Raw genomic sequence first — 27,829 nt, 5'->3', positions numbered from 1 at the left:
TCTGAATTCTCAATTCCGAAATCTCAGTTCTGAATTTTCAATTCTAAATTCTAAATTCTGAATTATAAATTCTTAATTCCCAATTCTGAATTCTCAATTCTGAATTCCCAATTCTGAGTTCCCAGTTTTGAATTTGCAATTTTGAATTTCCAATTCTGAATTCTCAATTCTGAATTCTCAATTCTGAATGCTCAATTCTGAATTCTTAGTTCTGAATTCTCAATTCTGAATTCTCAATTCTGAATTCTCAATTCTGAATTTTCAATTCTGAATTCTCAATTCTGAATTCTCAATTCTGAATTCTCAATTCTGAATTCTCAATTCGGAATTTTCAATTCTTAATTCCTAATTCTAAATTCTCAATTTGGAGTTCTCAATTCCTAATTCTCAATCCTGAATTCTAAATTCTGAACTCTCAATTCTGAATTCCCAATTTTTAATTCTCAATTCTGAATTCCAAATTCTCAATTTTTGATCTCCATTCTGAAATTCTCTTTTATGAATTTTCTATTTGGAAATCTGAATTCTCAATTTTAAATCTCAATTCTGAAATCCCAATTCTGAATTCTTTATTTTGATTTTGCAGTTTTGAATTCTCAATTCCATGAGGGATTTATCACCGTAATTTATGTTTGTAGATTTAATTTATCGGCCTAGCGGTGAAAAGTGATGTCCTTTTTAGTAGGGACATCTAAAGATTAGGAAATTTTCAATTCTAAATTTATAATTCTGAATTCTCAACTCTGAATTCTCTACTCGAATTCTCAAATCGGAATTCTAAATTCTGAATTTCCATTCTGAATTTCTCAATTATGAAATCTCAACTCTGAATTCTCAATTCTCACTTTTGAATCCTCAATTCTGAATTTTCAATTCTGAATTTTCAATTTTTAACTCTTTTTTCCGAATTCTCAATCCTTAATTCTCTATCCTGAATTCTCAATTCTGTTTTTTAAAATCTGGATTTTTGATATCAAATTCTCAATTCAAAATTCCCAACTTTGAATTTTCAATTTTGAATTTTAAATTCTGAGTTCTCAACTATGAATTTTGAATTTTGATTATCAATTCTGAATCTCTGTTCTGAATTCTCAATTCTGAATTCTCAATTCTTAACTCTCAATTCTCAATTTTTGATTCTGAATTCTCAATTCTGAATTATCTATTCTGAATTCTCAATTCTGAATTCTCAATCCTGAATTCTCAATTCTGAAATCTTAATTCTGAATACTCAATGCTAAATTTTCAATTCTGAATTTTCATTTCTGAATTCTCAATTCTAAATTTTCAATTCTGAATTATAAATTCTGAATTATCAGTTCTGAATTCTCAATTCAAATTTCTCAATTCTGAATTTTCAATTCGTCTTGCTCCTTCCTGAATTCTTAACTTTGAATTCTCAATTTTGGTTCCTCACTTACAAATTCTCAGTTCTGAAGTTCAATTCTGAATTCTCAATTTTGAATTCTGAATTCTCAATTTTGAATTCTTAATTCTGAATTCCAATTTGGAATTTTCAATTTGGAATTCTCAACTTCGAGTTCTCAATTCTGAATTCTCAATTCTGAATTCTCGATTCTAAATTCTCTGGCCTGAATTCTCAGTTCTGAATCCTCAATTCAGAATTCTCAATTCTGAATTCTCAATTCTGAATTCTCAATTCTGAATTCTCCATTCTGAATTCTCAATTCTGAATCCTCAATTCTGAATTCTCAATTTTGAATCCTCGATTCTGATTTCTCAATTCTTAACTCTCAATTCTGCATTCTCAATTCTGTATTCTCAATTCCGAATTCTCAATTCTGAATTCTCAATTTTGAATCCTCGATTCTGAATTCTCAATTCTGAATTCTCAATTCTTATTCCTCAATTCTGAATTCTCAATTCTGAATTCTCAATTCTGTATCCTCAATTCTGAATTCTCAATTTTGAATTCTAAATTCTGAATTCCCAATTTGGAATTCTGAATTTTCGATTCTGAATTTTTTATCCTCAATTCTGGATTCTCTTAATACTGAATTCTTTCAATTCTGAGCTCTCAATTGAAAATTTTTGATTCTGAATTTTCAACTTGAGTTCACAAGTTTGAATTTTCAATTCTGTATCTTCTCAATTCTTAATTCTAAATTCTCAATCTGAATCTTAAATTTCAAATTTTCAATTTAATTCGCAATTTTGGATTACCAAATTTGACTTCTCGATTCTGAATTCTCAATTTTTAATCCTCAATATTAAATTCTCATTGAAAAATTCTCAATACTGAATCAAGTCTTAATTTGGAATTCTCAATTCTGTAAATTAAGCTCCGCATTCTTGATTTATACCTTCGGGTTGTTAGATCTTCTTTTTTACTCTGATTTCCTTTTTCAAACTTTCAATTCTGAATTAGCAATTCTGTGTTTGTATTTTTGATTCTTTAAATTGTCATTTTTCATATACGATTTTTTAAATTCTCATTTAAATGTAATTGATTTGTTTTTAATGATTTCTTAATATTGTATCCTCAGTTTAGAGTTTTTTTTATTTGAATTCTCACTTTTTTATTCTAAATTCTCAATTCTTGTTCCCTATTATTTTTTTTTCTTTTTTCGATGATTAATTAACATTGTCGATTAGAATCAAAGATAAAAGCGTACAAATTTCTTACCTCGATTGATAGCTACCTTCCGTCGTCCCTCTCCCATTTTCAAACTTCAATACTGTTCAAACTGCCCGAGGACATATTTTCGGCACGGCCTAGTCGAGCCGCCCGCTTGACACCGCTGGCCGCCGCCCGAATTGGCATCGGCGATCGATTGTGCTGCAGCAGTTCGGCACTGGGACCGCGACCTACCCGCGGACTTCCCGGAACCGATCCGGACCCTCGCCGAGTCCTTCGGATGGACGAGTTGTTTCGAGACGGCCCGAGGACGATTCCAACTCCGGCCCCTACTGTAGTGGTGACGCCGCAATCCCCCGCATCCAGCATCATCTTCTGCTGGTCCAGCGGAACGACCGAACCTCCCCCGTTCATGCCTACGCCATGCTGCCCGTGTCCATGCCCATGGTGTAGATTGCGCATGCTCCGCTCCAAAGTTCTCCGGTGGGGCATCGAGGCCAGCATCAGATGTTCCGGACCGGCCACTCCAACCACTCCAACTGCCATCGGCCCATTCCCATTGATCACCGTCTGATTCGTCAGCTGATGATGCTGGATCTGATGCTGTTGATGATGGTTGTAATGATGCGGATGATGGTGATGTGCGGGATGATGCGGAGAGTTGTTGTGATGGTGATTGTTGTTATTAGTATTAGGGTAAGATCCGTTGTTGTTGTTGTTGTTGGTCATGGTCATTGTACCGCCACCGCCGCTGCCACAGGAGGATGTGGAAAAGCTACCCCCACCAACACCAATACCACCACCACCACCACCAACACCAATTGGACCACCGGGGAGACTCCCGACGGATGAGGACAGGCTGCCACAATCGGCGGGTGGACCTGCCGACGACGTCACCATCATCATCGAGGAGGGAGGCAGGAAGCGCAGCTCCATCACATTGCGATTCTAGAACAGTCACGCTGATTTCTGAGCTAGGATGGCTTAAGAATTTTGGGTTGGCTCTGAACTCGAAAAGACGAGATCAGAGTCCGGCAACGAAAACTAGGCTTTGGAAAGCGGGAGGAGGGGTCTAGAGCCTGAACTACTTTAAACTACTACTACTACTAGGTGGGTTGTAACCAAAAGTTCTACGGCTGGAGATTCATGGTGAGGGAAAAAAATTATACAATTTGAGGATGAAATTGTCTACAGTGTAAATTTTAGTTAAACTCAATTTTTCATTTGGCGAATTATCCACTGACTAATTAAATATAATGGATTGATTTCGAATCATAAGCCTTGACAACATGGCTCAATAAGACCAAGAATTCTACATATCCCGTGTGAGCTTTCATTTCGTCGCATTAAACATTTCAAAAATTCACAGAAAACTGGTGCAAAAATTATCATAACAACTTTAAAATTTGCATTTCACATATAGAATGTGTTGTCCAGGTTATAAATATTTTAAATGGAAGGAAGTTGCGACTAGTTTATGACTGTTTGTTTACATTTTGTTTCATAAGACGTAATGAAAGCTCACGCGAGATATGTGCTTTCAGGTTCTATCTGTTTTAGGAAATGAGCTAGAGTGAGGACCCTCTTTCAATAACATTCTTGGACAGCTATCTGACTTTTGGGTCGATAATGGAGTAAGATGGCTATCCTTCGAATCTATTAAAATTGACGTTAGAGACCATAGATGAAGTTCAAAAGAGATAAATTACAAATGTCAAAGTCTATGAGTGTCTATGATTTGGACTTCTACCTGGTCAATAATGTAACCGTGAAAAGATTTCTAGCCAAGAACAGCGGTGAATCCGTGCACCCATGGTGAATTGCTCTACTTATAGAAAAAGAACGCTTCAAAAACTACAATATCAGGTATAACTTATAGGCAACGTGTTGAAAAATTTCAGAGCGGTGGATGCTAGAAAATATCTACTAAAACAAAACTGAAGTGAAACCGTGCACCCATGGTCAATATCTATAGCCATCTGACATGATTTTATAATTCAATTGATAATGTGTTTTAATTTTTGGATAATATTTAGAAATATTCATTTTATGACATACACGCATTCGTCAACTATGCGAAAATGAGGTGATTCCGTGCACCCATGGTGAAAAAATATTTCCATTTTATAACAAAAATGATATCGAATAAATAACAAAATAATTTCAAAAGAAAAAAGTTAAAAATATTGTGATATAAAAAATTTTCCCTTTACCAGTCATTTTGACTGGTCGCGGTCTGAATAGGTATATTCAATTTGCCGGTCCTTCTAGTGTTAAGATTCGTCACGTAAATGTAAATGTCAAGGAAGTCCTGGTCTGGTGATTGAGTGTAGACTGGAGCGGACCTGCCTTCAACCCGAAAAAAAGGCACACATCATCAGATGGCCGCACCTGACAAGCCTAAGTAGTCAGGGTTGAACACGCCAGCAGATCATGGAGGCCGAGTTGCGGAGAAAGGGATAGATGGGCAAGAAGGGTCGGCCATCGACCTTCAACAAAATGGTCATTTTTAAGTTGCATTTCTGAGCGCGTACTATGGCATACTATGGAGCGAAATTCGTTCCGCATTGCAGAAACAGTGTAAAACCCGTGAGAAAAGCCCGACGTAAACTACGGTCAACTACGGGAAAAAGTGCAACAAGTTCGTTTGTTTGTGTGAAGGGATCTACCAGGTAACCCAAGATCCGGAACACCATTCGTGGCCCGACCTAATGCCTTGCTGCCATTTTGTTCCCTCTATCAGTTAAGTTCCGGTAACGGTTCCCGAGACAGCTCACCTGAACGCCGATTTCAGCTTCTATCCATAACGTGGACGACCCGCTGACTCCTACACGAGGGCGTATTAATTTATCACCACGAAGTTACTGACTTGCCGCGTACCACTCATCAGCACCGTATGACACCGCTGAAAGCTACCTAAGTGCAGGAGACACGGATTTGCGACCTAAGGCCACAAACTATTCCAGGCTAACCGAACCCACCCTAGCAAATCGGTCGTGATATTTCCGATTCCTAACGGAAGCAGGCACATGAGGTAGCCGTCTGGAGACCCGACACGACAGTAGACAACTTGGTGCAGAGGATTTGAACGGACTCCAACACTTGGCATGTGGTCAGCGATGGGTTCACCCAGATCATTACTGCCCTGCAGAGGAGCTGGAGTCAATGGCAGTCCGCGAACGATGTTGGATGACTCCATCGCCGGGGAGCATCTGTTAAGTGCCGGTCCCTATTGCTTGCAGGGATAAGACAATAACTTTCTGACCTCGTAGGAAGGGGTTAAACCACTGTAGGGAGAAAACCACGAGTGAGGGGTTCTCGATGCTTGGCGAGCCTCTCGAGTCGTTATAGGATGTCGTCACTGTCGGGAAACATCCGAGTCGTAACGTTCAAAGCCTCGAATGTGTGCCGTGACAGGAGCGAGTCTAGGATAAGCTGCTCTCGATCGGCACACGACGGGTACGAGGTCAGGGTTTGAGGCCTCGGGCCTTCAGGAGGAGAGGTTTGTGTGGTCATCTGCGAGTCTTTACGGTAAAAGGTCGGGTTTCGAGTCGCAAGAGAAACGAACAGGCCTTAAATCAACAAGAAAAGGGGCGTAAGTGGTTACCTCGAGTCATTACGAGGAGATGTCAGATCTCGAGTCGCTAGAGGAGAGATCGGGCCTTGAGTCCTGCAGAGTTCTCCAAGTTAACTTGGTCTGCTCATATTGAATTCAGAATTAAAAAAATCCTGCATGGCTTTCAGACAGTGTCGACGCGCAATTGGAAACAATTAGGGACTCAAACCCAAACATATTCATTGGATATATTCTACAACAGTACGACCAATTTTGGCTTACGAATGTTTAGTATAAGGTTGCCAGATTGCCCGGTTTTATCCGGGTTTGCCCGGATATTTAATACAAAATTTGACAAAAGTCCGGCCCGGCCCGGTTGCCTGGATTTAGGCAACTTTAGTTTAGTATGGTGGCAAAAATGTGATGTTGCAACAGTTCGGACAAAACTAAACCATATTCAAAGCATGTGCCTCTTAGGGATGTCCGTATCGTTCACAACAACCCCTATTGCAGCAAGCCCTCTTTTCAATAAAACCTTTACACGTGTTCCATAAGCAAGAAGCCCTTTCATGTGCTTTTCGTTTACAGGCGGTTGGTTTTTGGCAGCCAGATCATGCTGCGCAACTTTCAAGCCACACGATTGTGTGCCCCGAATTTCTCCAAACTCATATGTTATGTATTGCACCCAATGATTTAACACTTGCAAATTGCTGTTGATACAAAAACTTTAGCATAAGTTTTCCTCTATTTCAAGAATGGACATCAGGCTTCATGGAGGAACAAATGTCCTCTCATATAGTATTCTACAACGACGGTTCGCTATTAAACGGCCGTTCAGGTGCAGGAATCTTCTATCCCGAGTTGAACATAGAACATTCTCAACCTCTAAGTAGATACTGTACTGTTTTCCAGACTGAATTGTATGCAATCAAGTATGGTGTTGCTCTGCAAAAGAAAATTGTGTTCAAAACAATTTATTTTTGTTCAGGCAGCCAAGTTGCAATAAAAACACTTAACGCCTCAAACTCCATATCAAAATTGGTAACCGCGTGCCGAAATGCAGTCGTAGAACTTGCTGAAAGTAACGGATTAACCTTGTATGGGTACTCGGACATACGGGAATTTTTGAGAACAAATGACGAATTCGCCAGAGCAGGATCGGAAAAAGCTTTTTGCGGACCAGAACCGGCTGTCCTACTCGCGACATGCTGGGTCAGAAACCAAATTAATTCTTTGTCTTCTGTCCAATATGAACAATATTGGAAGAAGTGGATAACTTGTCGTCAAACCAAACTATTTTTAGAAAAACCCTCTCATGTGGTATCAAAATACTTGTTAACTCTGTGTAGATAAATCTCATTTTAATATGCTGGTCAGAGCATTCTCTGGTCATTGTAAGCTCCATTATCACATCCACAATATTCAGCCTGTTGAATCTGCTGTTTGTGGTAGCTGTGAATCAGATGTGGAAAATTCATTCCACCTGATATGTAATTGCCCCTCGTTTGCTCAATTACGTTTTCGTATTTTAGGACAACACGTTTTAATCCGATTTTAAGAAATTAAACCTCAAAGACATACTGCCTTTCCTCATACTTTGTGGAAAAAAGCTTTAAAGCTTCAAGAATTTAAATCCTCCTCATGGGATCTAGGTTTCCTCAGGTAAATGATAAAATCTATATCCAAAAAAGGCCAGGCACAATTTTCCCGTATGTTTGGATAACATTCCGCTATTTAGAAAAACCCTCTTCTGATAGCTGATACCTGTAGTGGTTACCTCGAGTCATTACGAGGAGAGGTCAGATCTCGAGTCGCTAGAGGAGAGATCGGGCCTTGAGTTCTGCAGAGGAGTGGTATGTGTACGTCCATCTCGAGTCGATGCGAGGAGAGATCGGATCGCGAGTCGTAAGAGGAGAGTTTTGTATGAGAATCTCGAATCATTGCGAGAAGATGTCGGCTCTCAAGTCGCTAAAGGAGAGTTCTGACGTCGAGTCGTAAGGATGAGAGGTTTTGCTGAAAGTGGTCTCGTATATAAGTATTGCTATGGAGCGCACTATCGCGAATAGACCTCTCACTATTGAATCATAATGTGTTTAGGGAGCCTGAGTAGCCAGTGCCTGAGGGCTAGAGAGGCCAAAGTCAATGTTTGTCAGAAGTTCTAAAAAGGTGATGCTATCGATCCATTGCATCAGGGGTTATCCTGGACTGGCAGCTGGCGATGGATGAACATAAATATATTCCTGAAGCGGCAATAACTTTGAATATTTGTATTTAGAAGGAGACATTGTTTTTACGTTAGATCCATATCCTAGGCTAGGGTTTTAATTGCTACCAGGGAAAGATGTACTCAAGCTACACCATAACATAGCTGATTTGGAATACGTTGAAAACATACCCAAGCGAAGGTATGGTCGTTCATAGCTGTTCTTTTAGATCAACTAGGTTTTATCGGAGCTGTAGTGATGTCCGCTAAGATATTCATGTAGAAGATTTGGAGTCTTAAGGTGGCCGACGATAAGAGCAGAGATGGGGATCAACTTTTGTCACACCACTGCTTGTCCAGTAATAACAAGGTCACGGTCGACGGCGACGAGCTGGAGATAGTAGTAGACTTTGTCTATCTCGGCTCACTGGTGCCCGCAGTCAATGATACCAGCTATAGGATTTGGCGGCCAATGATCAGCGGAAGCCGTACCTAAATACTATGGACTCCACAAGCAACTGCGGTCGAGAGAACTTAGCCCTCGCACAAAGTGTAACCTGCACATGACGCTCGTTGGACCGGTTGTCCTCAACGGTCACGAGACGTGGCGATTGCTCGAGAAGGACCTGTGTACCTGCAAAGTATTCGAGATAACATAGGCACTTGCTCAGCGAAGTAGTTCCACCTTCCCGTGGTGCAGAGTGGAAACGTATTTACAAACTTGTCACCTGTAGGCGTACGGCCGAGAGAACTACACGTCACACTTGGTGCCGAGCTGCGTGCCGAGTGTGGCAAAAGCGTGGTGCGACTGGGCACCTTGGTACCAGTGCTCAGTTGCAAGAGGGAGGGTCGAAACGTGTATCGGGTAGTCGCGACCCTGATATGCGGGACGACCAAATGTTCGAGCGGGTTTCGGTCTCCCATGTCGGGTATAGCCATCGTTGCAGGTCCGGATGGGAATTATGGCCAGAGGCCCCAGGTGGGCTTTATGGCGTAGGGGTACATAGTATCATGAGTCATCCAATTGCACCCATGGACCCAGAGTAGCAAACTGTGGGGAGGCGGTGGCTCGCCGTGCCTTGGAATGCAATCCGTAAAAAGGATTTACCACCTGGGTGATCAACTAATAAAAAAAGATAACATAGGCGGCGTGCATGAGAAAGGAGTGTGGAGAAAACTAGACGGATAATTTGGACAAGACGTGTTGGGAGAATGCCAGACGACTGTCTTGCGAATCCGGTAGGACTGAGACGAGCATGGACGCAACGAGCAATGTGATAAGATCAAGTGGAGCTTGATCTGGTGCATGTGGGATGCCCGAGAAATTGGAAAACGGTTGCCATGGGCCAAGTTTATTGGAGAACATGGTTCATTAGGTTATGTCGTGAGTTGGGAAACCAGGTAAATAAACAAAATTAATAATTTTGTCACACCAGATGGCAGGTGACCTGCACAATGTTTACGAAAAGCTTCCACTTCCTAATAATCACAGATGCCTAAGAACGCGCGTATGGTGCCTGCGCGTACTTTAGGAGAGTCAAGTTTGAACCCATGGTATTCATCTGATCTGTTTCATCGTGGATCGTTTTTAACAACGAGCTGTGCTGTGGTGGGAAGGTCCACAACGGTTGAATCACGAAAAAGCGCTTGGCGCCTAATCCACCGGTAACATTTGATGAAGACGAGGTAACTAAAGAGTTGTGACGCGATGCGGTACAGTATTCAGTGCTGAAAAAAACGTTTGGAAGGCGGTACGTTAAGCAGTTTTCAGCGTTCAGCGACATTGTAAAGATAGCTGCGTTTTTGCCAAGACATATGAAACCAATTCAGAAGCAAAAGCTAAGAGAAGCAGAATTCATCATCTCTCGGCACTCACAAAGGGAAGACCATGGCGAAGTAGGGAACCTCATGCGAGTTGGTGGTCATCTCAGACGTTCTTGCGAACAACGAGAAAACGGCGCGTGAATACGCTGGAGAAGGAATTGAGTAATAAGGATACCTTAACGACCTGGTTGCTCTGACTTTCGGAAACGTCAGGATTTCCCCTTGAAAACTGTTGCCAGACACGAAGAGAAACATAAAGATCTAGGGCCCAGGAGGATTAACAGGCGTAGCTTAGGTGGTAAATTTTTTCTACGAATTGCACTCAGGGCACGTCTCTCCAGTTGGCATATCTGGATATCTATAGGATGATAGATCAACTCTCGTATAATTACCGTTGGGAAGGCATCTTCGTAGAAGTGAATTTCAAAAAATCTTTGTATATAGAGATATATCACTATCGTAGACCATATTCCTTTGTAAGCTTACAGCAAACCAGCTTACGATCATATCATGTATGTGAAAATGGTCTCAGGGTGGATGATCTTTCCTCCAAGTTAAAAAGGATTCATGTCAGAGAACCTAGGCAAAATTTATCATCGTGTGCTCAGAATTCAAAAATTTGTTTTAAATATCCTGCCCTTTGTACGTTAAACACCTTGGTGACTTCTACACGAGTAACTCAACCATTAACTTGTTCGGCATCACGTGAAACAATGAGTTCGTCCTTAGCTTCAGAGGTGTACCTGGCTCCAACTATAGGTTTCCGTCAAATTAACGAAATGTTTTACTCAACTGGTCAACTTTTGATCAAAGTTATTTTAATAAAGCATTTGTCGACCTGTAATGAGTTATTTCATTCCAATTCTGGGATGTCCCACTATTTTATCAAAGTTGAATGTTTTTCTGAGTGCTTCCAGTTAACCGGGATCACTTTATCGTTGAAACGCCGCGGGAGCGTTTCTCATTCCAAAAGGTATTCGAATGAATTCAAATTTATCTCCATTGGCGTGAAATGTAAATTCCGAATCGAAATAACGGTCCTAACAATGGTCTCAAAACCCTGTTTCAGCCAACATACAAATTTGAGTTCATTCGAATGACTTTTGGTTCAACAAACGCTCCGGCGTCATTTCAAGAAATGATGAATGTGGATTTTTTGTTGAAGTTAGATCTTTTCCGCGATATTTCTTTTTACTATGTGCCTCTAAATACACTGTCACTGCCCGGTGATCACTGTTTGAGCATTTGTTGAGCACATACAAATGTTAGAACCTAAGTGTAACGTTACCTTAGTTCACACATAAGAGATCCTAAGTTCTCTTGAAAGCTTCATCCACATCAGCAATGTATTCAAGCGTACAAACTACCAGAAGTGGCTGTTAGCCAGACTATTGAACCCTTGTGGAGCACATCTCACAGATTTAAGCTTTTTTTTTCTTAGATTTAAGCTTTTTTTTCTCAGGCTTAAGCTTTCATCTCCAATGATCTCAAAGCAAAAAAAGCTTAAATCTGTGAAAAAAATAAAAACTTTAAAGAGAGATTCACAAATACTTTGCAAATATACGTTGGTCACACGTTTTCTTGAGTAAACGTGTAACGTTACATGGGACGGTTGCTAGCATGCTACAATGCTAAAACTGCCAATCTCCAGAAGATGTACTATGTATACCATAACCGAGATTCGATATCATGACCTCTGGCTTAGAAGACGAAGACTAACGCGCTAACTCTCAAATCAAGGACGCTGGCTACTAATGTGAACTGCGTTCGTAAAAAAAAATCACGCTGATAACTGATAAAAACATTTAAACTCAAAGTAGGTTTCTTTTAACTTATTAAGTTTTAGTAAAAAGAATCTCTGCCGTAGAACTTTCAGTTTTCTGGACAAAGGGAGGCCGAAAAACAAATTTACCTATTAACAACAACAAAATAGAACTACACTATACAACGGTTAAGCCAAACGAAAACAATTTCTGTACTTAGGTGGGTATGTTTGTTGATAGGGATTATACAATTTTGTACATAAAGTTTAAAGGAGAAAAAAACCCTTAATTTAGTCTAACAGTGTTCTACCACTAGTAGCAGTGAGTGTGATGGTCTAGCTAAACAAGGGATTATCAGAGGGTTATCGAACAACCAAATATGTAAAACCAACAAAAGTTTTAAATGTTTTCAGGGGGAAAATTTAGAATAAAGATTTTAGAAATGTAGGGAATTGAGGGATAGTGTCAGAAGTGAAGTTAAGTTGAGTAAAAAAATATAGTGAGATAAATAAATCAGCCACAGAAGGATAAAAGTGTGTATGAAAGAAAAGAAAAAATAAACAAAGAAAAGAATAACGTTTGGGGCTAGAGGACAGTGTGTGATTCGGTTTCGGTACAACTACTTGCTAGTTTGTTTATTTTAAATTGATGTCTTCATTTTTTTGGGTATCTGGTTTGCTGGCAGTTCAGTTTAGAGGGAGGTAACTTACAAGAGTTTGGGGTGGTCTGTTGCTATTCAATATTTTGTTTTTTGAAGGACCAGCGATGGCGGTACAATTCCACGAATATAAATTTAAATCGTTTAGCTTTATTTAGAGAAAGAAAATTTTAACATTGGACATCACAGCATTTATGGAAAAATTGCAAATTTTAATCAACATGTAAAATGACTTGTTTTTTTTTCAAATGAAGCTGACGATGCGACATGATTTCATATTTTAATTGATAGAGCAAATATATTGAAAAGTTTTAAAATTTCAACCAAATTTTGCAATGAAAGTATACCGTTCGGTTTGAATATTGCTCCAAACATTTTTCAAAGTGTTATGATAAATAATCATACGTTGGAAGGTATCTGGGACAACATTCCAACCAAATGGTACGCTTTTATACACGTCAATGTTCAATCAAAAATTTAAATATTTGCTCGACCAAAGCTATGACAGCAAATGATTTGGCATTCCGCATTCAAATGTGTATGTATGTTTGCGAGAAACTCTTATAAGATATCCACGATCGCTTGTCCTGGCCAGCATTCCTACATTGAAATGACGCGTGTGTTTCTGTTATTTTATGTAAACGGGATAAGCTACTTCTATTCTGACCATCTACTGGCTAAACGATAAACGGTTAGTTTTTTTTCTAAATACTTCCCTTGTATCCGAGAGCTGACTAGAACTTACACTAAACTAGTTTCCGAAATTCAAGCTTGATCAAAACCTACAACTACAATTTTTCTGCTGCTAGGCTTAGCAAAGAGGGATCTGAACGTACAATCGTAAATACAAAAATAGATAGAGAAAGGAAAGGGTGTTAGTAAGGTGAATTTCAGACAAAAAAAAAAAACAAATCCTAACGACTACCATTTTGTTTCATTGGCTCAAAGTATGATAAGGTACGAAAGCTCAAGTATTCACACTATGGAGACGTTACAGAACTAACTATGGTTAGGCTTAGCTTTAGCACTGATTTTTTTTTTGCTTAGTTGAATTCTTTGCGGGATGAAATGATTCAATAATGGTACAGCCTGCGGCTTACCTTATCACCATCCTGGGCCAACGGGTTGGGCGTGATGTTCATCCGGGTTGTGATTCCGTTTCGGGCCTTGTGGTGGTGCGATCGGGGTCCACCGTTCGTCATTCCGGATCCCGGATAGCCGTTCTGTTCGACCTGGATGTGCGATTTGGTGTCCGGTTCGTCTAAAAAGATGATTGATTCGTAAATTAGAATGTTTGAATTGATGAACCTCCTAAAAAAATTGTATCATTATTTTTTTAGGAGGTTCATGTGGATTAAAAGTCGTAGTCTTTGAGAAGTCCTTTGATCTTTAGAACACTCTCGTTTTAGGCGGAGAGCTCCAGGCTTTAGCACAAAACATCGGTCATCAAAGGACCTTCCGTTTTAAAAAGATCTACTTTCTTAAGAAGTTCCTCGTCAATTGAAAGATCCTTAACCTTCAGAAAATCCTTGATCTTGTGGAGACTGTTGGACCTTTGACCCAAAAATTACTTTCATTCTTCAGAGGAGCCTCGTCCCTCAGAAAACATTTTCTTATAGTTGAACATGTTTTGACATTGGTCTCAAAATGAGCCTTGCCTTTAGGAAGACCCTATATGCTTGAAAAATTATTGACTTTTATAAGACTCCCGGTTTGGGTCTAAGGATCATCGGCTTAGGGAAACCTCCTCCTCTAATATAACTCTCAAAACTGCTGTGTAGTGATTATTCTCTTTAATTCGTTGGTTTGGCCTGAATACCCTCGGTCTAGCAATCAATTTGCCATGAAGACCAGAATTGAAATAAAAACTCTTACCGGCTTTAACCATCCTCTCCAGGCTCTTAGCCTAAACTAAAAACATTCAGCCTACAAGACCCTCGGACACACAAAGTGATCTTCCGGAAGACTCTCGGCCTGACCTGACCTGACCTATTTAGAGACCCTCGATCTTAACCAATGTGTCTCGGCTCAGAAAACCTTAAAATTTAGAGACAAAGGAATTTTTGGAGTTTGAGAATACTCGCGGCCTAGAAAACTGTCTAGAAGACTCTCGACCTGAAAGCTTTGATCTAGCTAGAAAGACTTGCCTTTGCACTCCGAATGTGATCCCTGGTACCTTCACAGGTAAAGGCTCAGCACTAGTGGAAAGGGGGACAAGCGGAATCAACAGTGGCAAGAAGTCCTCGAGACAGAAACCAGAGCCACTGGAAGATCGTCCGTGCAGAGCCATTTGGAGGTCGTTGAGCTGGGACCACTGAAAGGTTGGTGAGCCGGGAATCGTTGAAAGTTGCCGGACCAGAAGTCAACTGGAAGGTCGTCGGCCCAAGAAGCCAGAGGAAGGTCAACAAGACAGGAAACACGGGAAGTCGTCGGCGGACCGGATTCCATTGGAAGGTTGGCGAGCTGGAAGCCAGAGGAAGGTCGTCGTGCCATTGGTGAGGCGTCGGGCCAAAAGAGGCGAGTCGAGCTGGAACCAAACAAGATCGTCGGACCAGAACCACTGAAAGGTCGTCGAACCGGGAAACTAATTGGAGGTCGTCGGACTGGAACCACTGGGAGGCGCAGCTAGCCGCAAAAGAGAGACGAGACCAGAAGTCAGCTGGGAGTTCGTCAGATCGGAGCCAGATGGAGATCGTCGAATCAGAGATCATGGAAGGTCATAGGACCAGTAGCCAATTGAAAGGTCATCATACCTGGGAGGTAGCTTCGAACCGCAGCAAGAGAGTCGAGACCAGTAGTCAGCTGGAAAGTCGTTGGATCGGAGTCAGATGGAGGTGGTAGAATCAGGGATCATGGGAGGTCATCGGACCAGTAGCGAATTAAAAAGTCGTCGTACCTGGGAGGCGCAGGGCTCAGGAAAGGCGTCGAGACGCAAGAAATAGCTTCGAGCACCAGTAGTCAGCCGGAAGATCGTAGGATCAGAGTCTGATGTAGGTCGTCGAATCATGAATCATGGAAGGTCTTCGGACCAGGAGCCAATTGGAAGGTCTTCCTACCTGGGAGGCGCAAGGCTAAGGAAAGGCATCGAGACGCAGGAGAAAGCTTCGAGCCGCATCAAGGGAGTCAAAACTAAAATTCAACTGGAAAGTCGTCATACCTGGGGGCCAGTTGGAAGTCGCCGAGCCAGGAATCATGGAAGATCGACAGGCTGGAGCCACTGGTAGATCGTCGAGGCGGAAGTCAGAAGTAAGATCGTCGAGCTGCAGTAGGGGCAAGACTCGAGAGCGTCGTGCAATGAATGCGACGAAAGAGGTCCCGTGTGTGCGTTGGAGAAGACAACTCCCATCTTCAGGGGGAGCCGCCGGAGGTCGTTAGAAGATTGCGGATGTGTATGTTGAGGAGGAGTGTTGATTAACAATAGAAACTGTTTAGTATATAAGGTAGTGAATTATTAGAAATAAAGCATTCCAAGTTATACCTACAAATAGTAAAGTCTCTCCATTCATCTGCATAAAGTGCTGCACAACAGAATAACTTAAAGACCGGGCTAAAGACAGCGTCATTTGTTTCGAATACTTCTTGCCTGTTCAAAAGACCATCAACGTGGTCTCAAACCTCATACCCGTGTAAAGCCTCTGGCTTGGCCTGAAGTCACGTTTTGGCCTGACGATCTGTGCCATGATCGGAAAATCCATAAACTGGTGGTATAAATGACAACGAATTACCAATCTGGACTGAAATAAGCCAATCTTCAATTAACACTCTTGGTCTGTCTAGAAACCCTTGAGTCGACTTGAAAATGGAACGGTTTGATGTGAAAGGTCTTGGTTCTAGCCCTTCGTTTTTTTCATTATTTTTCTTTATAAACATAACTTATAACTGATTAAATTGATTTTAAATAAAATATTAAAGGTCATGAAACGAAGAGTTCAGGACCTTTGTCCTGTCCTGGAGATCCTCAGCTGGGCCGAGAAGTTCCCGTTTTAGTTTAGACACCTTCGACCTGATCTAATGTCTGGCATTAGAAACAGCCGTCAAAAATTTTATTAAAAGAAATCATTTTTAATTATGTCCTTCAAACTAACCAGTTGGTTAGAAAACTCTTAACCTCTCCCTTGATTTTATCTGAGTGTCTCGACTTGATATGAGTGCTCCCGAATTTAAGATCCCCATAGCCCTTGACTTGACTCTTTACACCTTTTTTGGTTTGATCTAAACTCTCGGCTCTACCGGGGACCATATGACCTGATAAAAACTACACATGGACTATGATAAACCTCACGCCCTGAAGACCTTCGGCCTTTATCGAAAACCTTCAATCAGGGTGAAAAAATGATCGGCTTACCTGAGGTGCTCAGGTCTCAGCTTCATCTTCAGACCCGCAACCGGATTCAAAGATCTTCGTATGAATCCTCGGCATGATCTAGAAGCATTTACCTGGCTACATAATATGTGAAACGAGGAATAATATTGCTACTTTGATCAATGAATCCGTTGAATCGGAAGAGATTGTGCTTCAGAGATGATTCGCCCAAAATAATTTAGAAATTTTGTTATGGGATTCTTCACGTAAACTGAAATTTTGCATCATATCGATTCTACATAAGTGAATCTTGTAGTAACCAAAGTTTTTCAAATGCGCTCTGGTAGTAACTACTTTACTTCCACATAATTGCCTCTTGAATTTCACTTAAAATCTAAGTGGATGCTTTAAATCGGTTTCGATTATTTTTGTTTTTTCAAATTCTTATAAGAAAAGGCAGTCCGCTGGCTTTGTTCGTTCTAGGGAAAAATGTTTGAGAGAGTTAGGTTTTTTTCTCGCTCGGAACAATACCAAAATCGTGAAATCTGTCAATCGCATTAGGATTATTTGGAAAGTGAATTGTCACAATATTCGGGATTCGTAGCCGAATAGATTTACTGTTGATTTGGGCATTGAAATCTCAAGCAACCAAAAGTCCCATAAAACAGGTACAAAAACGCTTACTCAGCCCCATCATTGATATGAAGTACGTTCTATGCAGCTCAAAATTTAAGTTCTTATTGATGCTTTCAAGTTCCAAAACAAGTCTTAATGATCTTCTATTCAGCTTCCAGCGGCCTTTACATTCAGCTTCCAAAAAATCGTAAAAAGAGCAAAAAATCTCTTTCTATCTCAACCTTTGGTTCATATAACTTTCTCTTGATTATTTACTATGTTCTGTACATGGAGCCGCCATGATGCCACGCGCCGGATTCCAAACTCGACAAATTGCTCAATTGCTTCTTTCTTACATTTCCTACATATATCGCATCAGAATGGTCACTCAATTACCAAATTACTTATTGAAAAAAACTTGCCCGGAATGGAGATCGAACCCCGACCTTTGTGATGAGAATCGAACACGCTACCACTAGACCACGCCTAGATGTTTTTCTAACTGAAACTAAAACTCGAAGTGGTGATTTGATTTTGAGAGCACCTCAATGTACTTTTTGTGACTTACGAAATTCCGTTTTGCGCACTTTTGTGCCCTTTATGTGACTTACCAAATCCCGTTTTGAGCACTTTTGTGCCCTTTATGTGACTTAAGTCCCGTAAAACGTACGTATCAGTCACTTTTGCAACTTTCAGGTTCATTAATGAGTATATATTGTTCACTCATGGGAATTGGGCAAAATAAGTCACATACAACGTACATATTGATCACTTTTGCAACTTTTAAGTTCATTAATGAGTACATAAAGTTCACTAAAGGGAATTAGGCAGTTGATTCTCTTTGTCAGCCAATATGCAGCTTCCAATGGCTTCATTCAAGTAAATATGTGACTTTTGGTGGCTTGGGATTGAAATTCCTAACCAAATAAACTGTTTTTTTTTTGGTCACGGAACATTCTCTTGCGAAAGGTTGATGTTAGGTCTCGGACATTCTGACGGAAATTTTACTCACCAACACGGGGTTTTCTTTCTGCATGCCACACAGCATGGTGTATAAATCCAGCTTGGGCTTAAACTTTTAGCTTGGGCGTAGTCTGAACTTGACATCACCTCTATGCCGACTCGTCATTTTCGTCCCAAACCCCATTAATTTCCCCTCTTCGCGACTCGAGGCCTTATCTGTCCTCTTCCGATTCGAGATCCGACCGCTCCTCGCATCGACTTGAGGTTCACGTACACAAATCTCTCCTTTGTACGACTGAAGGCCCGATCTCTCCTCTTGCGACTCGAGATCCGACCTCATATCCTAAAGACTCAGTGTTGACCACACAAACCTCTTTTCATGAAGACTCGAGGCGTGACCTGAAATACAGCGGTCTACCATATAGGCTCTTAACTTGTTCCGTAGAAACTCGAGCTGACTTCAAAACCCTTTTCCTAGTTTCAGCATCCTCGGCCAGGTCATGGTTTTGATCTTAACATCTTTCAATCGGTTAGCAACCCTTTGACTTTATGATGGGCTTTACCCTCAATTAAAAAAAATTCAACTTCATTTTAAGACCATCGTTTTGACCTGAAGACCATTAACTGGGCTGTAAGGTGTAAAAGTCCCCTTGAATACCCTTAGCCTGACATAAAAATCATTGCAGGGATTGGGTTTAATACTTTAGGCCAGATGAAAATCCTGATCATAAGTTATTTGACTTCAAATAAAAGACAAATTAGTACCAACGCAGGATGAAAATTGACCAACCGAGAGAGCCAAACTCTCTTTGACAGGTAATCATCTTCTGCACGAAGAAGCTGTTCTGCTTCACTTTTTTCCCTGGGAAAGTTTTGGCTCGTGTAACAGTATAGAGATTGCCAAAACTATTTTGCTTGTGTACCCCTAAAAGATATTTTAGAATGCCACTTCTCAGACCATTCGCTGGCATCAAACCCATAGCCAATCAGGGGTATTACTCCCATACTCTCATACTGACGTCGAAACTGCCCAGGAGCACTCTAAATATGACGCCACGAAGAGATTTAAATGAGATATGATTGCAACTGCAGCTCAGCGTTTGGTTTACATGAAGTTTATCGTCACCAACTGGTTGATATGCATCCGGTTTTTAACCCCATCATTAGACTAGTAGAAATGTAATGGTAACCGGGTTGCTGATTTCGCTCCACCCAAACATAGACCTAAAATCGGGCATCAAACCCTCGGATGAGATAAAAAATCTCGGAGAAGAAATTTTCTTCGCGATACTTCGTGATCAGTTCGCTTATAATTACGAAATTCCGGTAACGAAAACCAATAACTTTTTTATTTTGAGGGCTAATGCTTTTTCTCGTTCACTTTTTTTTTTAACTGTGAAGTAGGCCAGATCGGTAAAAATTTGTATTTCGCACGTTAAATAGTACACAAAGGTAATACAAAAAAGTGAACGAGTTCTTGAAAGATTTTATGAAAGTTGCAATTTTCCCCAGTCTTCCCTCCGAGTGCAAGTCAGAATACAAATTACTTTACGAGTGCGATTATACCTAGTTCCGAAAAACGGTAGTTGATATTTTTTATTAAAACATAAAAGTGCGTTTGGTTGGGGTTCGGACATTCAGCCGAAGGCCGAAAGGCGGAAAGATTAGGCCGAAGGTCGCTAGCCCGAATGGGTTACAGGCCGAAGGAAGTTCGGCCGAATATTTAGGACAAAAGGCCGAATGGAAAGGTTATTTGGCCGAGTGAATGTTAGGCCGAATGGTCGTAAGTCCGAATGGTTTTAAGGCTGAATGGTCGTAAGGTCGAATAGTCGTATGGCCGAACTGAATATATGCTAGGCCGATAAAAAATAGTACGCTTGTCTGCATGTTAGGGCGATCATTAGGCCGAATGGTCGTTAGGCCGAATAGTCGTTAGATCGAATGATTATTTTTGTAGTTTTTATAATGGATGCTAGGTCGGCTTGACGTCCACACGGCCTAACATCCATTCGGCTTTACGATCATTCAGCCTATCGTCCACACGGCCTTATGCCCATTCGGCCTGATGAACATTCAACCTTACGAACAATTGGCTTAACAGCCATTCGGCCTATTGTCTATTCGACTTACCGACCATTCGGCTTGATGGCCATTTGATCTAACATGCAGACAAGTTAAAAGATGTCTTATCGGCCTAGTAACTATTCATTACGATCTTTCGGCCTATCGACCATTCGGCCTAACATCCTTTCAGCTTTGCGTCCTTTTGGCCTAACAGCCTTCGGTTGGATAACCGTTTTTATTTTTCGATTTCTGCCTTTACTGGAAGTCTGGGTTGATTTCCATATTTTGACTCTTTGATTTCAGCCCCCTTTCTAATATCCTAAGCAAATCTGGAGAATTTTGGTCGGGGTAAGTGGACTCTGTGACGGTTTTTATAAGAGAATCTTTTTTCTTAGTAAGTTCGTGTTCAGGTTATTTTCCTGCAAGTTTGTTCGGGGATTTGGTTTGAGGGTAAACAGGTCGAGGAACGGTGGGGTGAATAATGATCTCTTCGGAGTGCCGCATATCTGCTTAGCATCCAGATAACTTCCACGCCCCAACTGCCTCTCTTTGCACTCGTGTGAAGATGATATGGTCATCAAAGATCGAAGTCCAAATCCTGAAAGTGAAATACTAACAAGTTTCGCGTAGTGTCATATTGTGAAATTACTCAAAGCCCTTATGGTTCAATTTTTCCTCTCCAGAGCAGTAGGTTTTATCTTAGCCTTAGTTTTTGTTACCCTTAAGCTTATCCTTCTTCAACCTCGCTAAATACTCCAAGCTTGATCATGGTTTGCTCATAAACCTTTGGCACTTGTTTCACCCTGAGACTTAAACTAGTAGTAAACACCTAAATACTATAAACTTGCATGCTAAATCCTCTTCGTAGCCTCAAAACCCTCGGTCTGAATTGATTTTTCGGTCTAGCCTATAGATATTTGACCTGTTCTCAAGACTCTCTAACTGGCTTCAATATATCTCCCCCATTCTCAGAACCGTCGACCTCATCAAGGTATCTGTCTAATTCACACCGTTGAGAAACCCTTAACTTTACATCCGGCTCTGCCTAAGCCTATAGTTTTGGTCAAAATTCCTCAGTTCAACTTTGAGACCTGAAAAACTTCAACCGACCAGTTTACATTTTTTTTTTAAAAAAAAAGGTGTATCCTAACAATAATTTGCCTAGTCTATCATCCTTGATTTAGGTCTTATAACCTTCAATCTGGTATGAAGTCTATTCGATCGGATATAAGAACCCACTTCCATAAGACATTTTCTTATGCACATTGATCATGATGATATGATCACCACGGTCGAAGCCCAATTATGATTCCGAGGACTTTAACACATGGTTCTCGAAGATCTCGTTCTACCTCTGTGAAATAGCGGTGATAAGTTTTGTTAAAATACACGATTGGGCAAATAGCAATCGCTAGTGTAGGGTGTAGCTGTGTAAGGACCTTGCAGAAGCAATGAATGAAGAATTGACTCAATTCTGTGGTGCTCTTCCATTTTTGTATTTGTGAAAAGTAATTTTGAAATAAATTAGTGAAGAAAAATGGAAGAGCACCACAAATTCCACCACCGAAACCTGAGTTTTCCAATAAGTTCACTGACCGCAAGTTACATAACGAGCTAGAAACCAAAATACTGGGTCTGGTGATCACCCCAAACGAGGAGGGCATTCTATAAGAATCTTATTCTGAAGTTATTTCCGAACAAGATGATCTTTAGATTTGTATCAATGATATTACATAGATATTACAGTCATCATCGAAGTGGAGGTTATTGTATAAAGTAATCCCCACTCATACTCCCAAGAACAACGTCAACTGGAAGCCCTGACAGAATAATGTTCATAGTAGAAATTAAAGAAGGAGTACCTGAAAAATGGCCCAATAAATTGATGAAGTTTCCCAAGGATCTTTTTTTGCGATCTTGAAGCTTCAGGAATACTTCAGAATCCTTTTCTTAAACTATAGCTCAAGATGATGTAGGCATAGCTAGAGTACCAAAAGGGTTCACTTTGGACTTGTTTGTTGTTCGAGAGACCCAAAACGTCCCGGTTAAAGATGTCCAAATTCAAGCTAACTTACCAACACCGGGTCCCCGCTTTTTCTTGCATGCCACACAGCAGCAGCAGCACAGAATAATTCCGCCAAGCACCAACACAAAACCTCCGACACCCATGTAAACGTAGTTCGGAACCTCACTAGTCCCGTCTCCAACTTCCGACGGAGAAAGAACCGTCGGGGCCAGCGTAGCCGGTGTCGGTGGCTTAAGCGTTTTCCCGGTAAGGATGGCACTAAAATCAGAAGCCGCTGCCGCCGTGAATGACTGCAGCTTGAACTCGTACGCCGTTCCCGGTTCCAGATGATCGATCTTGAAATGGCGAGAGGTTGCTGAATCCACGGTAGCCTTCGAGTACTCCCCGGCCGTGGTAGCGGGTCGGTAGTACGCGTAGAACCCATCGATGGGATGTGGCAGATGTTGCGGAAACTGCCAATGGAGGACGATCGCATGTTGAGAGACCGGTTCAATCCGAGTGAGCGTTGGAGCGAGGAGATGGTTCTTGGGGTGACCCAGCTGAGATTCCTTTTGGAGGTGGAACTTTCCGGAGGCGGCACCTTCCTTGTTGTCGTTGTTCGAGTAGACGGCCACTATCCGGAACCGATAGAAGTGGTCCGATTTGAGTCCGTTGACCTCGTAGGATCGGGTGTACGGTGGGATGTCTTCGTTTTCGGTCATCCACTGGGTCCGGGCGATGTTTTTCGAGGGGTCTCCCAGCATCCGGTACTGAACCTTGAAGAACTGAATCGGAAGGCCGTCACTCGAAGGGACCAGCCACCGCACCATCACCGATTCGTCCGAGAGCCGGGTGATATTTGGCCTCGAAGGTGGAATCATCACCACTGTAAAGAGAAAAGAAAAAGTTTAAGTTGAAGTAGGCTTACTGTTTATTTGTTTCCGGGTGACAAAATTTAAGGTGTTATGCCGAAAAATAAGGGGAAAGATAAAAAGAAAGGTAAAAATGGTGATGCAAAGTCAGAAGATAAACCGAAAAAACCTAAAGGAGGTGGCAAGAAGGGCAAAAAGAAGGTCGACAAGAACTTGATCTACTGTGACGATAAGCATTTCGATCCAAATTTGGTGGTGATTACGGTGGAGCATTGCATCAAGTGTTTCGTTTATCGGGAGCAGTCTGAGAAATTCTTCAAAAAAATTTGTGAGGCCTTCCCGGATCGGAAGTTCAAGCTGATTCAGAACGACTTCGATCGATTGGAAGCCCGGGAGGGTGCTTTTGAGCTATCGTTTTCCAAGAACTGTCGCTCTCCGGCTATCCCGTTGTGGAGTGGAATCGACCTGGGGCCTCCGAGACGTGAAAAATTCCCGGTTGATTATACCCCGATGATAGAGAAAATTGACAAGGAGATTAACGTTCATGAAAAACCAATTATAAAATTCACGTAGCACTACTTACAATGTTTGTGTTTCTTTCCACCTTTTCCTCCTCGTTTTCCGCCATGCTCTCCTCCGGATTGTTTCCCAGAAGGTACCGATCCAAGAGGAGATGATTCGACACCCCCGGGGATCTGTTTGGGATTGACCTGCAGCAAATTCCCTTCGCTAGTCTCACCAACTTCATTCCTCGCGAAACATTGAACAATGCCGGCATGTTTCTTCTCAACAGACTTGATCAGCAGCTTCGATCCATTAGCCTTTATCAACGGATCCCACTTTGTATAATCCCCATTGATCATCCAATAAATGTCCGGAGCTGGTGAACCCTTAGCTATACACTCTAGCTCTAAACTATCGCTCTCATTCGTAAGCGTCGGCTTCGGAGGTTCAACGATCTTGGGAGGTTCCAGCACAGTCAACTTGATCACATGAACAAGTGCCGGTTCCACTCCGTTATCCATCCGGCACATGTACTCGCCCTGATCCGCAGGACTGACGTCATCAATCTGCAACCCAAAGGGAAGTATTTGGGAGTGATCGCTGATGGCCAATCCATCCCTCCTGAACCACGAAGGATGGGGAATCGGATTCGCAATGCCTGGACATTCAAGCAAAGCCACCGATCCCGGAGTTGCAGACACGTTCTGCGGCTTGTAGATCGCCATCGGTGGCGCTCGGGGTGTGTACTCGATCATGATGGTTGTCTTCTGGGGGAGTTTTAACTCGGTCCCGGTGATTGTGTTGACGGCAGAGCAACGGTAGGTTCCTGAATCCGATGGATTTAGCTGGGATAAGATAAGACCTCCGGAAGGTAGCTGAGGAGCATCAGCTGGGATGGCCTTTTCGTCTCTGAAAAACAAATAATTGAAAAAATAAAAATTTAATTTTAAGAAGAAACAAAAGCTCATAGATTTGGATTTCAGATTCAGATTTCAGATTCAGATTTCAGATTCAGATTTCAGATTCAGAATTCAGATTCAGATTTCAGATTCAGATTTCAGATTCAGATTTCAGATTCAGATTTCAGATTCAGATTTCAGATTCAGATTTCAGATTCAGATTTCAGATTCAGATTTCAGATTCAGATTTCAGATTCAGATTTCAGATTCAGATTTCAGATTCAGATTTCAGATTCAGATTTCAGATTCAGATTTCAGATTCAGATTTCAGATTCAGATTTCAGATTCAGATTTCAGATTCAGATTTCAGATTCATTCATCATTTTTGTCATTTTTGTCATTTTTGTCATTTTTGTCATTTTTGTCATTTTTGTCATTTTTGTCATTTTTGTCATTTTTGTCATTTTTGTCAATTTTGTCAATTTTGTCATTTTTGTCATTTTTGTCATTTTTGTCATTTTTGTCATATTTGTCATTTTTGTCATTTTTGTCATTTTTGTCATTTTTGTCATTTTTGTCATTTTTGTCATTTTGTCATTTTTGTCATTTTTGTCATTTTTGTCATTTTTGTCATTTTTGTCATTTTTGTCATTTTTGTCATTTTTGTCATTTTTGCCATTTTTGTCATTTTTGTTATTTATTAGCTTGTTTTTCTTAATTTAAGATTGTTGTTTTTTTAAGTGTTTTCATTTTTAGTCTGCTTCCAGGCGTTTTGTGCGCCGGATTTCTCGAAAAAATATGTTCATAACGATACTTACTTGTAATAGCTCCAGATGGCCGGTGGATTAGACGCCACTTCACCACATTTGATGATAATACTATTTCCTGGAGAGATTCGTAGTCGCTGCTGAGGCTGGGAGAAGACCCTGCGCATCATGGTCGGCACTTGATCCGGTCGTCTTCCATAATCGCTAATACTGCTTGTGCTGGTGCTTCGTTGTGGCCCATAGGGATTGCTGTAGCCACTGTTAATACTATTACTGTCTAGGCTGATCGAGGCTAGGGTTAGCCGGGCTGGAATTGAAGCGATTGCTGAGGCCCCAAACCACGCCACGCACTGATACTCGCCGATCGTTTTCGAGTTGACGTAAACGTGAAGTTTGTAGGTGCCTTCGCTTGTACTCACGTTGTGTTCCTGTGTTGAAGAAAAAGTCGATTAGTTCTAGGAAAAGATTGTTTGAAAAAAACCTTAGAGACTCACATGTTTATTGAGATAGCTGTAGTCCTCCCGGTTCCCGGGTCGATCTTGAGGCCGAAACCTCCACTCCAGCCGCTCCGGTATTAGATTTAGTTCACACTCAAACAGAACCTCATCACCGGCCGGAGCCGTCGTGGATTCTGGTGATCGGATCATGTAGACCCCTAAACTTTTTGTACTACTACTGCTGCTACCACTCGAAGATCTGCTATTACTACTACTGCTACTACTTCCGGACGATCCAAACGTCGTCGACGAAGAATGATGCGAAGAATGTGGCAGGGCCATCGAACAACTTAACACTAGCGAAGTCGCTACGAGAGCTATGAGCAAGGAACACCGATTGGCTAAGCTGCTGCTGCTTGAACAGTGCCATCGTTGCCGCCTGAGGAAATTGTGTCGACTACAGCTGCAGCGACAGCTACTTGATCTACAGCAGCTACAACAGGTAATACTCTGATGGCAGGATGTCGAATCCATAGCGGTCGACGATCGGTGGGCAGGTGAGGTTGTTGTTGTAAGTCTTGAGCGGTTGGAGTTATCCTCGGTGGAGGAGTTGTATTCGTACTGTTGAAGGTCTTCACCGCTGCCTAGGCGGTTATCAATTTCACTGTTGATCATTTTGTTTGAGCCTGGAATTATAAAAAATAAGAAAAATCAAACGTTAGAAGGGGAGGAAAAAATTAGCTATGCAGAGTTTTTTATCAGCTTATTTTCAATCAAAAGTAAGGGTAAAACTTCTAATTGTTGAAGCACAGTGGTGTTTTCAATTCTAGTTTAAAAAGAGGGTCTGTTCCAGAATCAAAACCTTGGGGCTGGAACCGTTCCATGTCCTGCCAGCAGGACTCATTCTCATTTCGGATCATTTGGTAACTTTAAACTGAAAAGATTTAAGAAAGGGTTATGAGAGGAAAGCTTAAGAAATAAAAAAAAGATAAATTCAAGCGAATTGAGAGGACAGCTTCAACTGTTATCTCTGCGCGAGTTGAGAGGACAGCTTTGGGAAAATAAAGGAATATGTGCATTCAAGCGAGTTGAGAGGACTGCTTGAAATGATGACAGAGAGTTGAATGTGTTCACGTGTTAATATGTTCATTTGGAGCGGCTTCCAAGTCAAAATTGGTTTCAATATTTCTTCTTTAATGAGTGATCCATAAGGCAAACAGTCATTCTGCAATTCAAAATGGCGTTCAAATTTAGCGCATAAACAAAATGAGGAAGTGAAAGGGCTTTATAATATATTTTCTTATTTATTCTGCTAGCCACCTCATGCTCCAGCTACGATATTGTGGCTTTCACCGAAACCTGACTGAACGACAGAACCCTTACCTGACTGGTAAGGAGGTTTTTAGCTCCGACTACACAGTGTTCCGGCGTGACCGAGATCCTCACAACGTACTGTTGTAATCCACCGGCGGGGGAGTTCTGATTGCCATCCGGTCTTTCAGCCACTCCAATCGACGACGAATCATGGTACGATCAGGAATTAGTGTGGATACCTACATCCTGATCGTGCCAAAAGCGCGGCCTTCGCAGAGTCGTTTTCCCGCAGCCTTTCCCGGTTGTGTTCCCTTACTGTTCCATGAGTACGACATTCTTATTATTGGTGACTTCAACCTGCCCGGACTTAAATGGTGTTTCTCCCAGGGCGGTCTTTTGTTTGCTGATCCAGCGAGATCTTCATTTACTACGCCCTCCAGTTTGATCCTCGACTTACTCAGCACAGCAACTCTCCGACAAATT

General features: G+C 41.4%; 1 protein-coding gene across 1 annotated transcript; it reads right to left on the bottom strand.

Annotated features, from left to right (window-relative positions):
- On the bottom strand, nucleotides 1-26,715 carry LOC129755474 (interference hedgehog-like). Its single transcript, XM_055751988.1, has 6 exons — nucleotides 26,090-26,715; nucleotides 25,647-26,023; nucleotides 24,009-24,838; nucleotides 22,624-23,439; nucleotides 13,704-13,864; nucleotides 1-3,547 (listed from the first exon to the last, which is right to left on the bottom strand). Exons 1-6 carry the CDS (start codon nucleotides 26,705-26,707, stop codon nucleotides 2,687-2,689), a joined length of 3,663 nt encoding a protein of 1,220 aa, XP_055607963.1. The 5' UTR covers nucleotides 26,708-26,715; the 3' UTR covers nucleotides 1-2,686.
- Nucleotides 26,716-27,829: the final 1,114 nt, after the last annotated feature.

Source organism: Uranotaenia lowii, chromosome 3 (assembly GCF_029784155.1).
Source record: "Uranotaenia lowii strain MFRU-FL chromosome 3, ASM2978415v1, whole genome shotgun sequence".
In the NCBI taxonomy this organism is placed as follows: Eukaryota; Metazoa; Arthropoda; class Insecta; order Diptera; family Culicidae; genus Uranotaenia; species Uranotaenia lowii.
Note: the sequence above shows the minus strand (reverse complement) of the source record. Positions and strands in the feature narration are given on the sequence as shown.